The sequence below is a fragment of the Prionailurus viverrinus genome, chromosome A2 (assembly GCF_022837055.1).
Source record: "Prionailurus viverrinus isolate Anna chromosome A2, UM_Priviv_1.0, whole genome shotgun sequence".
NCBI classification, from domain to species: domain Eukaryota; kingdom Metazoa; phylum Chordata; class Mammalia; order Carnivora; family Felidae; genus Prionailurus; species Prionailurus viverrinus.
The window spans coordinates 126,064,664-126,083,669 of NC_062562.1; the positions used below are offsets into that span (position 1 = coordinate 126,064,664).

The 19,006-nt window shown below is 37.4% G+C and overlaps 1 protein-coding gene across 3 annotated transcripts in view; it reads right to left on the reverse strand.

The window, feature by feature from the left end:
* DPY19L1 (dpy-19 like C-mannosyltransferase 1) overlaps positions 1-19,006 on the reverse strand; it is a 97,895-nt gene that overhangs the window by 68,300 nt on the left and 10,589 nt on the right. For all 3 annotated transcript variants that reach the window (XM_047849285.1, XM_047849284.1, XM_047849283.1), the window contains exons 2-6: positions 11,141-11,165; positions 10,409-10,496; positions 6,744-6,881; positions 3,519-3,639; positions 2,600-2,693 (exon numbers count right to left, since the gene is read on the reverse strand). In XM_047849285.1, the coding sequence (XP_047705241.1) occupies positions 2,600-2,693; positions 3,519-3,639; positions 6,744-6,881; positions 10,409-10,496; positions 11,141-11,165 (466 nt within the window). The remainder of the gene's footprint in view (positions 1-2,599; positions 2,694-3,518; positions 3,640-6,743; positions 6,882-10,408; positions 10,497-11,140; positions 11,166-19,006) is intronic.

The following is a 19,006-nucleotide window of genomic DNA, read 5'->3' on the forward strand; positions in this document are numbered from 1 at the left end:
GTCAAGCAACACCTGAAAGGCTGGGGCACAAAAAGGCAAGTGGGTGAAGCTGAAACAGGGTGCAGCCCTCGGAGCCAGGAAGAGAAGCCAAAAACAGCTATTTGGAAAGACTCAAATGCGTAAGGTAATCACTCCCTCATACCGAGTAGCAGTGGTCTACAGATTTTTTTTTTTTTTACACTCAAAGTATAAGAAATGAGACTTTACATTACAACTCAGCACATTCATGTGTATACACGTATATACAATAAATAGCAAATAGAAATTTCTTTAAATCTTACCTACCTTACAAAATGTTGTATAATCTATTATTTACATTTGTATTATTTTCTTTTTCATGTGAAAAATACTGCTGCGCCAAACCAATTAAACTGATTCTAAAATCACCGAGTAGGCCTTACCCTGCAGCTTGACAGATGCTATGCTAAAGGAGTTACTTACTGGCTAACTGTAGTGACAGGTGAAAATCAAGGGTCTCATGAGATCATAGTTTAGTTTGAATCCTGTCCCTCCGTTGGTCAAATTTCTGAATGTCTTTCGCTTGCTTTGGAACAGGTCTCAAACCGGCCAAGGTCATGCACCAACCAGCCAAACCATTTCTCCAATCTTAATCTTCAACAATGTTCCTCAATAATCTGCATCCCAGTAAAACTCATCTGCTTTCTACATCCAACGTTTTCCACCTTTGCCTCTCCCTGGAATTCCTTCCTCCCCCACCTATCCAAAATGCCCTGACCCTCCAAGGGACGGCTAAAGCAACCCTCCACCCAGAACAAACTTCTGCCACCAGCACTAGAAGCACGTTATCCTTGTTGGCTGTCTCCCATTTACATGCGCTCAGCACCACTTTCATCTCCCACCTCACCTCACCACATGCTGTCAAAACCCAAGCGCACCAGCTCACAAAGAAGCCACTTGGTACGTACTTTATGTGGACTAGACAAATGAACATGTGTCTCCTATGTAGGGAGAAAACTGCTGTCTGGGGGAAGCGGGGGCTGAAGACTGAGAAATCTCAGGTCAGGGCCTAAACCACCGAGAACCTCTCAGTCAAAACCACAAAATGGAGTCTCTGCAGCGGATGTCATACCCTTGGCCTTCAAAATGATGCATTATAAGGAAATGATACTGCATGCTTATTAAATATTTAGAAAGTCTTCTTTCAATTAAAAAGGTAGCATAACTATAGGTCGGCAATTTAGCAACAATGCCATGTTCCATATTTTAACTTCTTTTCCTCAAAATCAAATCTCCCAAACTCAGTAAAGCTATCCATCCATTAGACAGCTAGGCAGACCTTAGCAAAATGATGGACCCCCTCCCAAAGCAGAGACCTTAGGCTCATCATAATACAAAGAACACTGGCCATGCTCTCCTTCAGGTGGGCTTCCTCTTGACCAATTAACATATACTTCTGGTTAAGATATCTGTGTGGCTTGTTTCAAAAACAAAATTTTCCACATCATCTTTTTTTTTTAAAAATTTTTTTTTTTCAACGTTTATTTATTTTTGGGACAGAGAGAGACAGGGCATGAACGGGGGAGGGACAGAGAGAGAGGGACACACAGGATCGGAAACAGGCTCCAGGCTCTGAGCCATCAGCCCAGAGCCTGACGTGGGGCTCGAACTCCCAGACCGCGAGATCGTGACCTGGCTGAAGTCGGACGCTTAACCGACTGCGCCACCCAGGCGCCCCTCCACATCATCTTTTAATCACGCATTTTCATTTCAGTCTCCTCCAGTGACATGATTAAAAAAACTTTGTTATAGCTAAATCAGAAATATTAGCATCAAAGTATCTTAAATCTATATGCAAATATACTTTAAATTGATCTTCTAATAACTTCCTCATCTGAAAAATATTTATCAAGTTACTGTTATCTGCTCAAACACTGAGCTAGGAATGAAAGAGATCTTTGAGGCACTATACTGAAAATACCAGTACTTCCAAGGCAAAGATAACAATATAACAGCAGATTCAAACTCATTAACCCAAATTGAAAGTCATATACCTATGCTCATACTTCTGTACTACAAGGAATCTATAAGCAATATAAAAAAATTCTAAACATATTCTCAAGGTAAAATTGTTCAAACAAGTACACAATGTAACAAACTGTCAAAAAAAGAAAAATAAAGATGCTTACAAAATTTGTCAATCTTTTACTTTAAGGACTATTATTCAACTGTGAAGTATATCAGGTCAGATATTAAATATCTGTATAAAATATATTTCTATTTTAACATCAGCAAAATAGAATTGTTAACACCATTTGATAATGAGTGGTCCTTTCCTTACATTTTATGTAAACAATATATTATTTATGCTTAAAAGCCTATAAATATTTAAAATTAATCAAATATCCCCACCCTTCTCTATTTAAGCCTCTAAAATTATTTTAAGTTTGGCTGACTAAAATTATTTTAAGTTTGGCCAATGGTGAAATCATTCAAATAGGAAAGAATTTTGTATCTACAAGTCGATCTATTAGAAATATTATAAAACTGAACCAAAAGTTAATCTTTATCTCACCATTTTTATTATTCTAGTACATAGTGTTATAATACATACCAAAATATTCTCGATGAATAGTCTTACCTTAAATATGTGCCATATATGAAGAATAATGCCATCATTAGTCCATTTAAAATAAAAATTACAGCCACATAAAAGCAAGCAGGATCTCCCAATCCTTTAAAAATAAAAAATAAAAAATAAAACATATGTTCTAACTATAAATTACTCTGTGTGTCTGGCAATTTATATTAAAATGTGCTTATTTTGAAAATGGCACAGATAGCTTCAATGGTTGCCTTGGTTCCCATAGGAACACATGACACTACTGCAGAACAGAGATGAGAACAGGGCAGTAGCTGTGATGGTTTTATTTTTTATTTTTATTTTTTAAAGTTATTCATTTACTTATTTATTTGTTTATTTATTGAGAGACAGACAGACAGAGAGAGACAGAGACAGAGACAAAGAGAGACAGGAATCTCAAGCAGGCTCCAAGCCCAGCGTACAGCCCAAGGCGGGGCTTGATCACAGGACCCTGAGATCATGATGTAAGCTGAAGTCAGGAGTCAGACACCTCCCCGAGCTACCCAGGCGCTCCAACTGCCGTGGTTTTAAAACAGGGCTACAAATTCAGATACTCCTCCTTTCGAGGTATTGGGGAAGGGGAGGGTCTATGCTCATGCTTTTGAGTCTGGCTGGGCTTGTGACTGCTTTAACAGACGATGGCAGAGGCCATACTATGTGACTTCTAAGACTAGAAAAGGCCAAGCAGTATCCAACTTGGAGTCCATGAAAAGCCTGATTACCCTGAGGTACTATCCGGCTCAAAAGCCAAAGATGCACAGAAAAGGCATATGTAGGTGTTCCAACCGACAGCCCCAAATGAGCCCAGCCTCGCAGGGCAGAATGTAAGTGAAGCAGTCTCCAATTAATTCCAGTGTTCCCAAGCCATTTGAATCTAGCAGAAGCCTCTGACACAATATCACAGAAAGAACCTTGCCTTCACAGCTTTCAATAGGACTGAGTCCTTCTCCTCTGGTAACCGTCCAACATATCTTGGTTTGAAGACCAATCAAGTCCATTGTTTTGGTATAAATCCGGTACCAGCTGGCTAAGATTACCTATTTTTAAGAAAATAGAGGCATTTTTTTAGATTTTTAGAGAAAAGATATTATCATCAGCAGTTTCATTACTAGAATATTTTTGAGATATTTTGATAATTATTAAACCTTCCTTTCCTACACTTACCCACTTGGTTCCCTTTAAATTTAGTCAAGTAAACTTTACAATCCCCTACATAGATTCTTCATTAGCCAGGCTTCAACTGTTCACCCACACATAAGAATAAAATATAACATGAAACATGCAAGATTTATATTTTTCAAAAGCTATAAGATTCTACTAAGGAACATAAAAGAAGAGATGAACAAATAGATAGTTTGTCCTCTTGAATAGATCTAATTTCTCAAGATGTGACTTCTCCCTCAAATTAACTCATAAACATAAAACAATGCTAAGCAAAATCCCAAGTGTCTATCTAGAAGTGCTATGTGGCAATATAACAAGGAGAATAACCGAAGGGAATATTCTATCTAACAGATACTAAAACTTGCTACTTACAAAAATTAAAACAGTGTGATGCGGGAAGAAGAGCCAGACAGATCAAAGTAATCATGGCAGAGGCCTCGAGGAGTGTTACCATATCCTCCTCCAGGGCTGAGACACTCATTTCTTCAGGGGCTGGGAGTGTTGGTGGCTGACAGCTCCCACCAGAGTCCCACTCTGGGAACTACCCTCAACTGGAGGACAGTAAATTCATTATAGGTTACACCCTGACCCAAAGGCGACCCAAAGGCAACCCACAGGTAACTGGGCATTCAATACCAGACTAGTCAATAGGGAGGGATGTAAAGGCCAAGGACAACTCCCAGCAGGGCCATCTCAGTTCCAGAGCTCTGGGTGGGATTGCCTGGGCCTCCGTTGTGACTGCATCAGAGCCCAACTCCTCCAGCCTCAGCCAACTTCCTTCATCCCCTTTAGGTGTTGCCCCCAAGGGCACTCCTCTAGATACTTCCTATATGCAAATCTCCATCTGAAAGCCTGCTTTCCAGGACCTCAACCTAACCCAATAGAGAATACAAAGCCCCAAAACAGATGCAAGCATATACGTAGAATAATTCTGTATATAATAAAGAAAGCTACTTCAAATCAGTAGGGAGAAAGAGGATGGACCACTCATCAAAGTGTTAGGTTACACATGAGACCATTTTGAAAAAATATAAGGTTAGATTCCTATTCCAATACTGTGCAATAAAATAAATTCCAGAAATATTCAAAACATAAATGCCAAAAAAAAATAATTAAAATAAAGAATGAAGATTTTTTTACAAATATGAAAAATCATAAATTTAAAAGATTAATAGGTATGCTACTTCTACACAGAAAAAATACATACATATCACACACAAAGTTAAAGGCAAACAAAAACCAGAGGAAAAGGTTTACCCAAATAGCCTGGTATTAACATCCAGAATATAATAAATGTACCCCTACAAAATTGCAATAGGAATATAGACAAAGGACATAAACCATTACTTTTATAAGTAAAAATGCATTTTTAATGTATAGCACCGAACGAAATACATATATACACACATATATAGCAATGAGAAAAATATATCATGTGATTTCAATTTTTTTGTCTACCAAATTGGCAGGGATTCAAGGAAACAAACATTTTCAAAAACACTGCCAGTGGTAATTTCGATTAGTATAACCTATCTAGAAAACATTTAAGCAACACATACCGAAGTCATTAAAGTATATATTTTGTTGAACCAAATAGTTCCACATCAACAAATTTATACTTTAAAAAACATAAGGACACGTATAGAAATTTAGCTTCAAGAATGCTCATGCCAGTATTAGACTATTTAAAAAATTGAAAACAGCCAAAATTTTCATAAAAGATGGACTAAATAAACAACGGGAGATTGGATATACAGCCACCAAAAATTATGTTGCAGAAGAAAAGATGACACAGGAAGATTGTTACAAATATCCTAAAAGACAAAAAGGACTTATAAAAGAATATTTGCTATGTGATCCCATTTCTGTAAAAATAAATGTATACACAGTTATAGAAAGTACTCATAAGCAGTACATTAGTAAAACAACACAGGGGTGCCTGGGTGCCTCAGCAGGTTAAGCTTCCAACTCTTGATTTCTGCTCAGGTCATGTTCTCACAATTCATGAGTTCAAGTCCTGCATTGGGATTTGTGCTAACAGTGTGGAGCCTGCTTGGGGTTGTCTCTCTCTCCCTCTCTATCTCTCTCTCTTTCTCTCTCTGCCCCTCCCATTCACTCTCTCTCTCTCTCAAAATAAATAAACTTAAAAAAACAAAAACAAAACCAAAACACTGGAACTTGGCGGTTTTTTGTCTCTACCTCCTCTATCTCTATCTCCTCATTAATCAATCAGCTAACTCACTGATCTGGATGGAGTTTGGGACTCCTCTCTCGTGGAATGGGAATAACGTGGAATGGGAATAACGGAGAGCCCTGCTAAGTCCTGGTACAGAGCCCAAGCTTGAGATCCCCAGAGGCCAAGGCCCCCACCGCGCTAGCCGGAGAACATGCTGTCTAGCAGCTCAGGCAAGCTAAGAGGGGGGAGTCAGAGGGGCAGTGTGTTAACAGAGGAACCTCATATCAAGTCAAGGAGGATGTCACTGAGTCACATCTCAATTTAGCCCTGGAAAATGCTTAGGGATGTGTCAAATGAAGTCAGGGACAGTAAAAGGCCAAAAAAGTTACTGATATCATTGAGATCACCTCCTGGGTGGATCCGTCTTTCCCCTCCCCGCAAAAAGGGCATTCATTCAATTAAGTGAAGAATCCCAGACAGGGAAGAAACATTATTTGGCAAATGACATGTAATGGCACTCCCTTGCTATCATCTCTGTAAACACACCGAATCTAGATAGTTTTCAAATTTTCTAAACCATGAAATCATGACAGTTCCCATGAAACTGGCTAAAGCCCACCAAAATTAATAATAATTTTTTCATAGTTCTTTCCAAAAAAAGGTATATAATTTCTTTTTAAGTAGAAGATGAAATAGAATATATTGAACTATACCTTACATTTAGAATCAGCATTTAATGCAAGTAACACTTTAAAAAGTAAAAAAAAAAAAAAAAAAATCACAATTGAAAAAGTAACTTACCTCAGGGTAAAGATTGAACCTTTTTAATGTATTAATAACAAGGGGGTATTCAGTCAGCTTATCATTCATAATCATCCATACTCCATTCAAAAATGAGGGTGCTTCCACAATAGTCTTAAAGTAGGAATAATACAGTCCCTGAAACAAACATATGTTATAATAAAAAGCACATAATTACTATGCCTCTTATCAGCTTAAAAAAATACACTGTTTTTGAAAAATAAAGCAATCAGGCAAATAATAGCTTTCAGTTTCTGATCACTAATACAATCTTAGGTTACAAAAAAGAACTACATATGTTAGTATAACCTTGCCTTAATTAAAATAATTGAACTCAAAAGAAATAAATTAAATAATTGAACACAAAATTTACTCAAAAATAGTTTTAGCATTTAAAAAGTAATATAACTCAGACAGCATACATAATCTAAGAAACCCCAGGTCCCATACTAATTTAATTGTTAGAAAAGGCTACCTTATGAACAGGGTGAGTGAGTGGTTTACTACAGAACATAAATTACCATGATCCAAGAAATCTTCCCTCAGCAAAAATGTTTCCCCCTTCCTGCTTATCTGATTCCCCAAAATTCTGCTATCAGTCATCTTTCCTCCAGATTTGCATGTATAAATGAAAATATATTAGGAAGGCTACATATTGATGTATTACATATCAATTATTACATTCAGATGCCAACCAGTTTTCCAGGCTGTTTTCTTTCCTTCCAGCTCAGAATACAGTAAGAACCCCATAGGACTGCGATCATGTGGGTCGGGGAGGACAGCAGTGGTACTCCCATTATGAGCAAATAGGACATATTAAGGTTGGAATAATACAAAGAACAAAAAATAAGCAAGTACTAGTACTTGCTCCCCTTGTGAGGGAGTATAAGTGGCAGTACGGGGCAAGACAGGAAACATACTGCATCTTCTATACAATTTTGCCTACAGCTGCCCTGGTGGCCAGGACACATCAGCTGTCAAATTCCATACTGGATTTAAAGCTCATAAATATGAAAGCAATTTGCATACCTGGATATTTATTGAAAACAACAACAAAAAAATGGTTCTTCCTACTATGGTATTTAGCTTTCATATCACTTTTTAAAAATATCTCCCACTGTAATGAGTTGAATAATATCCCCCAAAATTTCATATGCACTGGCACCTGTGAATGTGAACCTATTTGGAATAGGTTCCTTGAAGACATAATCAAATTAAAATGAGGACATCTAATAAGTGATATCCTTACAATAAGAGGGAAATTTAAACACAGAGACACAGGGGAAAATGGCTCATGATGACAGAGGCAGAGCCTGGAGTGATGGCAATTCCAAAGCCGGCCAAGGAATGCCAAGGATTGCCGGAAACCATGAGAAGCTAGGAAGAGGCAAGGAAGGACTGTCCCACAGAGCCTTCTGACAGAACGTGGCCCTGCCCACACTTTGACTTCACACTTCTAGCCTCCGAAACTCTGAGAATAAATCTCTGCTTTTAAGCCACCTGGTTTAGTGTACCCTTGTTATGTTAGCCGTAGAAACCTACTACAACCTATCTTGTTTTATAGGTTTGTTTTGGAATCATGTAAATATCTTACTAAATTACAAAACAAAAATTTTGTAAACCCCAAACATCAAAATAAAGGAATTAACTATCAAGTTGGAAGATTTCAAATAACTGTAAGATACAGTAATTCTACTGTACATCCCTAATGGAATATATCCTGAAGTCAAAAAGAAATGCAAGAAAATCTTAAAATGTTTTCAATAATCATATGTTTAATAATACCTTTGGTACTTTTGTTCCTCAAAAACAAGTAACTTGAAACCAAGATTCCTAAGCTAACAATAAAGATATAAATTTAATACAAAGTAAGTAAAAAAACTCATCCTAAATTTGCATTTTAAAATATGAATATAAGATCATAATTTCTCTTTAAAAAATTGTTTCTTAGTTCTGTTTACTAAAAAGGCTTAGACACAATGGCCAATCTAGTATCAAATACATCTGAACCCAGAACAACACAGGTTTGAACTACGCAGTTCCACTCAGATTTTTTTGGATAAATACAGTATATTTTCTCTTCCTTATGATTTTCTTAATAACATTTTCTTTTTTCTAGCTTACTATATGGGAAGAATATAGTTTATAATACATGTAATATACAAAACATGTGTTAATCAACTGTTCATGCTATTAGTAAGGCTTCCGGTAAACGGTAAGCTATTAATCATTAAATTTGGAAGGAGTCAAAAGTTATACGTGGATGTTTGACTGCACGGGGGTCAGGACCTCTAACCCCCTTGTTGTTCAAAGGTCAACTGTAATAGCAATAAACACCTCTAGCACCAAAACTGTGGTCTCTAACTACCACTTGCTACTGAAAGGAATTGGGGCTCCTTGGAAAACTGGATGACTTCAGGTCTGGAAAGGATACACCTAATAGTACCAGAAAGTATGAAAGCTATAGAAGATTAGCAAGGTCACATCAGAGGGACACAAAGTCAATGCAAGGACTCTCATTAGTTAAAGACAGTTTTACAAGTTTATAAAACATGTTAAAATTCATCAGTTCATAATGATTTATTCCAAAAGATGGAACTCCATCAGTTACCAGAAGAAAATGCTAGGAAACCAACTAATTTTTCTAGAAAGTAGTAAATAAAAAGAAAAACTCAAGCATTTATTTGTCTTACCTGTACAAAGCGTACACCAGAGAATATATAACTAAATAATAAATAAATAAATATTATGGGAAAATTCTTCTTTATAGAAGAATTACAGTTAACAAATGCAGGAAACAAATAATTAGAATAGATCATCAACATTTGGTAATCTTAATGAATTAACTGATCTAGGCTGATGGCTAGGCTATAATGGAAAGATCAACATGACAATATCTAAACCCACTGATCAATCTTGGCATCACAGAAAGTGAGACAACCAGATATGGTGTGCCTCTTTGTATGATACAGCAAATGTACACCCACTTATGAAATATTCCTACCGAAACAAACAAACAAACAAACAAAACAGACAAAAAGAACACCACTGAATCTTCAGTTATCAGGTCTCTCTCAATTATTCAGGAAACTTGGGGCAATGGAACATAATAAATGACATGAATTACTGTGGGTAATTCTGTAAGATAAATAACCTGGATTCTACAACAAATAAGGAGCAGAACAACAAAAATCAGAAGTGGAATTTATAGATTAAAAGACAAGAGATACATCAACTAAAGCGCAATGTGTAGACATTGTCTGAATCCTAATTCAAGCCTACCAACACACCAACTGTAAAAAGGAAAAAAAAAAAAAAAGCCAGTAGGTCACTTAAACACTGACTGACATTTGATAGTATTAAGCAATTGCTGTTTATCGTTTTCAAGTGCGCCAGAAGTATTGTGGGTAACAAAAAATTCCTCTTTTGAGATACATACGAAAGTATTTACAGACGAAATGATACGATGTCTGAGGCTTCCTTTAAAAAGAGATGGCTGTGTGGAGGTGAGGGAATGAAAGAAAGATGGCTGTGTCTCCAGGTGTTGAAGCCACAGGATGGGGCATGGGAGGTGTCTGCTCTTTCTACTTTGGAACATCTTTGGAAATTTCCCTGATAAAAAGCTTCAAGTTTTTAGATTCCTAAAATACCACATGAAAACGAACCATTTCAGTGCGAAAAGCCATCTCCCTTTCCAACGTTGAGAGGTGAGAAAAGTGGCGATCATTTTCAAAGAGGTGTGTTATATGGCTCCTGCAAAAACAAAAGAGTTAACAGAGCAGCAGTGTTGAACTTATGCTAAGTATTATTTTGAAAAGAAACCAAGAGCAAACATAAAAGAATCTAGAAATTTGCACATAATTTTGTAACGAAAGTCAAAGATAACGGTGTCCACATTTGTTTTTCCACTCTGTATGTCTTAACATTTCTACTAAAATTTCTATTAGAAAACACATTCAAATTAGATTTTAAAATTAGAATGAACCAGAATAACAATATTTTAACCTACGTACAATAAAACTATAAATGAACTATAAATGTCATTGGGTTCCCATTTCAGAAATATCTGATTAATGAAATTCATATTTCACTCTATCCAGAAGATTAAAAAAATTAATCTTCCTCTCAACATGAACACTATATTAACGTTAAGTGAAATAGAGCCTCAAATATAACCTCTTCAATAATGGATCTCTTTTTTTTTATTAAAAAATTACATTATTCTGACCTCGATTTATCAATTAAACTACTTTTTCAAGCTATTGTGTTGCCTGTAGTAATTAATATATATATATTCATCCTTATCATACTGAAATTTTTTTCTTTATATATATGGGAAATAGCTTTGGTAAGTTGTAATGATCTGCATAAAATACATGAGAAGAAAACAATCTTACCAGTGCAACACTGCTGCAAAGGCAGCTGGAAGAAAAAAGAAATTTAAATTACTATGTTAGCATAAAGAAACGTGTTCACCTTATAGAAAAGCATTGCAAAAATAAGCAAGGTAAAATTTGGGACACAAAATGCTGGATTCTTAGCGATTGGGGAAAGAAGAGAGACTCTTTGGAAGAAACCCGAGGGCAATGCTTAAAATCCAACAGCCTGGATTACAAAAGAATTAGGCATGTATCTATAAATTTCATTCATTCACTCACTCAACAAAATGCGGGCCCTTTATTTGCCAAAAACTATCCAAGGAACCCTCACATGGAAACTTCCACAAACAGAACTGCCAGAGGAATAGAAACAACAGTAAGAAATAACTCAAGAATAAAGACATATGGTGACCTCAGGGCGCCGGACTGAGGATGAATAAAATAAGAAACTATCACTTATTGTATATTGCTGCAATATCTGGATTTTTATGATAAATTTTACTATTTTTTAAACAAATTTATCATGAAATATAGTAAAGAAGGAAGGAAGATGGAGGGCTGTTGACACAAAACAAGCAAACATTTTAGAATCTCTAAAATAAGAGAGTTTTACGGGAGCCCAAGTTAGGACAGATGCCCAAGAAACATGCTCTTCACAGAGAAGTGCTTCAGAGAGTAAACAATTTTTACAAGGTTATATACTTTTTTACATCTTGTAAAAGCTCAAAAGATTACAGATTAGCATACAGGCAGCAAACATAAGTTTAATGTCAAGGAATGCAAGTAAGAGCAATGATCGATATCTTAAAGACAAGATGGTTTTCCTTAGGCTACTCATTTACAAAGCAGGTGTATAATGTAGGAGTGGTGGGCCATAAATCAGGCGTTTGTTTTAAACCAAGTTTATGTACAGTCATGCTGACTTAGAAAGAAATCTAAAATAACTTCCCTTATATCTCAGGCCTTTAGAGGTTTTTTGTTTTTGTTTTTTCTCTCATCAGGGCAGAAGGAAGAAAGAAAAGGTAAGGGAGAGAAAATAAGCTAATAATAAAATCAGTCTCATAGGAGAATCAATAGTTGCTTTCTGTCCAAGAACAAAAAACATATTAAGATGAATCTAAACGATACCAATTTTCTTATGCCACAAGATTCACCCTATTGCAGGCTTCTTATTAAATAACTACTAAGGGACTGAACTATGAAATACTCTTAGAAATGAAAACCAAACAGTCTAGATCTTATTGCCTTTTTCTTAAACAAGTATTTACATTTTTAAATATTAAAAAATGCATGTTACCTAGGAGATAGTAATGGTTATAAAAGACAGATTCCTCCTTCTGGGTCACTAAAACTGCAAATATTTAACTAGGTTTGTCATTTGACATTTGTTATATATATTACTTGGATCTTCCAAAATTTTGATTTTTTCTTGTCGACAAATCTACCATCCATTTCTTTTTTGGCTTCTGCCTTCAAAGACTTCACCTCACCATACATAACACGATTTGGGCTTTATTTTCTCAATAATCTAACTATCATGTTCTGAATAAATCGTTCTCTCACTGAATGTAAATGCCATCTTTAATGTATGGAACACCTTACACCCTTCTACTTTGGGAATCCTTTTGAGATTGTAATTGGAGTTTCATTTCTAAATTAATTTGGAAAGAAGCTACACGGTGATGACATGAATCCATATGTATATACCCATAAACATAGTACATACCTTCAATTATTCAACTTGCTTTTCAATTGCCCTTGACAAAAATCCTATCGGTAGAATTAATATAGTAGTTACATAGTTAATTCATATTTCTTAAGTCTCCTTTGTGAGCTTAACATTTTTCTGCTAATATCCACGAAATCTTTTTTATTACACTTTACTGAATATTGTTAATGTACTTATTTTTGAAGTGTAATTATTTTGCCATGTATTTATTTTTGACTCGTACTAAATTATTAATTTTATTACCTTTTTTTGGTTTATATTCAATTCTCTATTTTGAACAATATTATTTAAAAATAATAATTTTGCGGGGCACCTGGGTGGCTCAGTCCATTAAGCGTCTGACTTCCATTTGGGTCATGATCTCATGGTTCGTGGATTTGAGCCCCACTTCCCACTTCCAGCTCTGTGCTGACAGCTCAGAGCCTGGAGTCTGCTTCAGATTCAGTGTCTCCCTTTCTCTCTGCCCCTCCCCACTTGTGCTCTCTCTCAAAAATAAATGAACATTAAAAAAAATTTTTTTAATAATTTTGCTCATATTTTATAATTTTGCTGTTAGTATCTTCTTCCCACTTGACAATAATAATAGACTTCTAGAACAATACTAAGTAATTCTGGTAAAAGAGGGCATCCTGCCTTCTACTGACTTCACTGGCAGTGCATTTCACATCTGCTTCTAAATTAGCCTCTAACCTTCAGGACTCTGGAGTGATAAATAGGATTTCTCAAGGCAATCACCTCTCTACTTCCTCAGAATACCACAATTCTTCAGGAGAAGAACGGAAGGAAGGAAGGTACCAAGTGGCCTTTGGTGCCTTCCTCTAATTCAATCCCTGAAGCACTAAACTGTTCTTGGAATTTGGGGCATTTGAATGGAGCTCTTTCATAGCCCCCAGGGTCGATTCATAATATGCTCAGTGTTTTCAATTCCTTTGCTCCTTTCAATTTAGTAGTAATAATAATAAAGCAGCTGACATTTTCATTCTTATTACATGCCAGGTACTTTTGAAGTGCTTTACCTAAACCAACCCAGTAGATCCCCACAACTATCCCATGGGGTAGACACCAGTATTTCCCCACTATATAGTGAGAAACTGAGGCTCAGAGAACTGGAGGAACTTGACCAAGGAAACAAAGCAAGTAAACAGAGAAAGGGAAGTTGAAGACAAGAACTTTAACGTGAAAGCCATACACTGCCTGGCCTCTTGAGGAGGACTGGGGGGGCAAGGGTAAGACAAAAGCCGGGGCTTCCTTACCTTAAATTATCTTGCTCCCTTCTTTCTTTTTTTTTTTTTCCTTAAGATAAAAGGGGTGGAAAGTTGCAATTTATCTATTGATATATGCAGCATACTTTACAGAAACTAGTAATTTTTACATAAAAATGTAGAGTTATGATTTAATTTATTCAAAATTGAAATAAGCTATGTGTGTGTATACATATATTTATATATATATATATATATATACATTTTTTTTTTCATTTGAAAATGAAAGCCTCAGTAAGGCAGATACTGCCTTGTGAGCATATAATTTAAGCAGAAAGACATAAAATGACAAAAACTTCTGAAGGCACCCTTAAAGAGCTTTTCTTGCATTCTTGCCTACAGAAAAGATTATAAATGATTTTCTCTAAATTTAGTCCAGTGATCATCAACCCTGTCTATATAGTCTTTTGGGAGTGTCACAAAATTGATAATCCCTTTTTTTCCATTTTAATACACATGCTATTTTTTTGTCATTCTAAGGTACTGTGGTGAATTTAGCATGTTTTTTTTTCTTTTAATCGGAACATTGAAAAAAAACCCGAACTTTCAAAAATCCAAGCCGATTCCATAAGAAGAAAAGTGTTCAAGGAAAGGTTTGCTTTGTAATCTAATTCAAAAGATTGCAATCCTATGGCTGAGAATTCTGAAAGGCTCTTATGTTTTGCTGGAAGCACTTAAATTACCAACCCTCTGAAGCTAAATTGGACACTCCTTCCACTTTCTGATTAAAGAAATTCTGTACCAGATTATATGTCACATTATATCAATTTTCAGTTTCATGGGATTTGAGAGGCCTAGCCACTGAAAATTGTTCTTCTCCTGTTATTAGAATCTTGTTTAAACAAACTAGAATGTAACTCCCTGAGGGCAGAAACGATGTTTTACTGAGGTTTATACCACAGTACTTACAGGAAGCTGACCACATACTGGAGCACACAGCTCAAATGAAATGTTTGCTGAATTAATGGGTACAACTTGATATAATTAAAGGGGAAACGAAATTATCTAAATCATGTCCACATAATAAGGTTGAATGTACTCTGATTGATGGATACACACACATACACTTGTATGTAAGTAATAGATTTTTTTTTCCAAAAATTGAGTCCCCACTTACTTAGTGCAAATTTGACACCCCCACCAGCCTCCCTCTACAACCAGTCAGGTGCCTAAGCTTTTGGTTCCCCTCTCACCTGCAGCACAGCAGCAGGCAGCAGGGGAGGACGAGTGCCCCCAGGTGAGCAGGCGAGGTCCCAGAAGTCCACCCCAGCTCAGTTCCCTTTGACCCCTCTCCTTCTAGCCACAGCTCCCCAAGGTGGCCTTTGTTCTTTTCCTCTGGATTGCTCCACACCAGCAAGTCCAGTGTCTTGGGAAAACGGGGAGGGGACATCCCCTGTCCCCATCCCAATGCCTGGCCCACAGTGGTCAGCAGCAGCAGGGAGGGCAGGAGGAAAGGAAAAAGAAATGGGAGAAGGGGCTCTTCCATAGGTTCAGCTCAATCCTCCCTCAATGGCTCCTAAACCCTAATCCCTCTCTGCCCGGCACCCGGCCCCTGCCGGCCCTCACCTCCTCTCCCAGCCTCTTCCCTTCCCCCAAGTTGCCTCACCCCAGCAGATGACTCAGAAGTCCAGAACCCCTTTATGAATACACCCACCAACCCCCATCAGGATTGCTGCGAAGTAGAGCCCTGTGATCTGCATCTTTAAGATACTCAGCTGAGTCTTTTGCACTCTAATGCACAGTCCTTTCCTTTCCTTTTCCACCTCCTCAAGGTGTGAGAGCAAGAACCATGAAGCCAAGGTGGGCTGCCTCTGCCTTTGCTCTCCTGTGCTAACCTGCAGGAGGCTCTCCTGCAGCCAACAGATATTTCTGATCCTGAATATATTATCCCATCCACATTACATTGTCCCTTACATGTGTGTACTACGTAACTAGCATTTAACTTAAAACTCAGAGCTACCTTCACAAACTGTCTCATTTGATTCTCACACAGCAGTGGGAGTATTTATTCCTATTTTACAAATGAAAAACTAGGCCTTCAAGAGGTCATTTCCCCCAAAGGCACATAGCTGATAAATGGCAAGAATCACCTGGAGCCAGGGGTTCTAATTCCAAACCTCCCTTTCTTCCCACTGAGAAGGAGCTGCCTCCTCTCCCATTTGTGGGCATTTGCTGACCTCATCTTGTAACAATATTTATATGGAAAAATGTATTCTAAGACCATAATGACTTGCAAAATTTAATACAATTTATTCCTAAATTGAGGTTAATCCATACTTACAGCATTCTAAAGAGTTTTAGCCTCCCTAACCCTCAAGTGACAAATGACATAAAAAAAGGTTAAGGATGCTCCCCTTAAATCTATTGGACAAGGTTTCCAAATCAACCTTGACAAGTTCTATACTCAATCCTTACTAATCATTTCTTATTGTTCTCAAGGGTCTGTTCAGAGTTTAAGTTTCTTTCCAGAAGGTAAAGCCACCAGTAAATAGTCTGTCTCCTTGTTCCACATCAACAATCCATCCTGGAGAATGAAGTCAATTTCGAAATGTACAGGTTTAAGCATCTCATCCCCTTGTCTGAAAAGTCTCATAACTCCCGAAGCCTCAAACCATGGAGCCCACACTCCGGTCTGTTTTCACTTGATTCCCACCACATGCCTTTCATGCGCGCTGCACTGGGCAACAGTCCCCTAAAATACCAAGTGTTTCATGATGCTATGCTTTTGCTTCTGTCTGTAAACTCCTACTTTATCCTTCAAATCACAGGAATTCAAATGTGGCATTTTGTGAAGCTGATCCTGCCATCCTAGCTAAAATACCTTTATTACAGCACCTAAATAGCTAGTCATGCACACGCTAGTTTCCTCTGCTAGAATGGAATGGCCTTGAAGCTGAGCTTGTGTTTAATTCCTCTTAATATCTACATGTCCTAGCATGACGCCTGGCACCTCACTGGGTTGAACTGTTAAATGACAATCACCATGTAAGAGAAATTAAAGAATGCATCCCATTAAATAAAAACCTAAATACCTAAAGACAATATCTAAGCATTCCAAACTGTTCAAAGGGTTCCCATTACATGAAGGCCTATATATTACAATAAAATTAATATATTGGAAGAAATCATATTTTCAGTCTATAGTACCTATAATGAAACAGGCCAGTTTCTGTGTAATCAAGTAACAAGTGAAAAGACATTTTGTAGAATCCAGTTTAAGAAAGAGAAAACAGTTGTTATACCATAAGCTCAGCTCCTGCCTTCTTTCTAGCACCTAGATTTTTGAGAATTATAAGTGCTTTAAAGTCAACAAGTATCTAAATGCCTACTAGATGCACAACACATTTTCCTAGAAACCAACAACACTAAAGAAATATTATCTAACATCAGGGGCACCTGGGTGGCTCAGTGGGTTAAGCATCTGACTTCAGCTCAGGTCATGATCTTAGTCTGTGAGTTCGAGCCCCCATGTCAGGCTCTGTGCTGACAGCTCAGAGCCTGGAGCCTGCTTCAGATTCTATGTCTCCCTCTCTCTCTGCCCCTCTCCCTGCTCGCACTCTGTCTCTCTCTCAAAATAAAATAAAGACATAAAAAAATTTTTTTAAAGAAACATTATCCAACATCAAAAATAAAATATTTGAGAGATATGATTTAGGTACACACGCAATATAATGAGAGAACATATTAGGCACTCAACAAAGGGCACAAAGTCTACAAACTGTAAAAAAAAATCTGAGAAGGCAGATCAGTAATGACTTTCTCAGGGCAAGGTCTATCAAAGGGGGGTGGGAGGGAGGGACAGGGCTCAGGACAGGAGTACAACTTAGGTAGGGATTTCTGGTGGACAGCCAGAAAAGAAGACAGCTACAGTAAAGCTGTAGGTGGACTGGGCTCGAACATGAAAAAGAAGTTCCATCACTGATACATAGTACAGAACACAAATTATAATGGCAATAACAAGACAATATTCACTGAGGGCCCACTCACTATATGTATAGTGTGTCAGGCTCTCAGAGCTCCACTGAACACCAGGAAAGGAGTTTGACAAAGCTTCTCAGCCAATGGGGCCTGGAGTGCTAAGGATGGCAGCACCAGAGTCCCGGGGGGCCAGTAACCTCCAGGTTTTGAAGAGAGCATTCACCCACCCCACGCCACACAAATATTATCATTTCCTACGTGTGCCATGACATGAAAAAGGTTGGAAAGCACTGAGCCACTAAAGAAAAGAAAGTTTCAGAGAATCTATCCTAATACAGTAATATAAAGTCACAGTGGTCTAAACCCTGGGATTGCATTAGAATCATCCCTGGCACTAAATAAAACTGGAGATACTTGAGTATTAATCCAGAACCCCTAAATCTGAAACTCTAGGGATTTTTTTTTTTTTTAATTCACAAGGGATTCTGATGTACAGTCAAGGCTAATTATCACTGGCACAAAAATGACTGGAACAGAGTGTAGGTAGTTGTCCACAAAATGTAACCTGAGAAATGGTTCTCTGTATTCCAAGTGCCCTCCAGCAGTAATTGTATCACGTGAGAGCTCCCTAGAAATGCAGACTCTCAGGTCCCATCCCAGAATCCCGGGCTCCAAATCTACATTTTAACAAGACCCCTCAGATGACTTGTAAACACTTTTAAGGACAATGTGTCAACACTGACAGCACAGTGGAGTCACCTGGGAGGTTTGAATGTGCTAGGTTTGGCACTGGGGGTGATTCTAATATGCAACTAGGATTGAAAATATTAACCTAGGAGGGGCATGTTAAGATTACATTCTCAAAGACCCTAATTCAATCTCTCTCACTTGCGGGGCTTGGAAATCTACACTTTTAGCAATTTTTATTAGGAAAAGGCAAATATTAATTCAAATGATACTCTGATAGAAAAACTG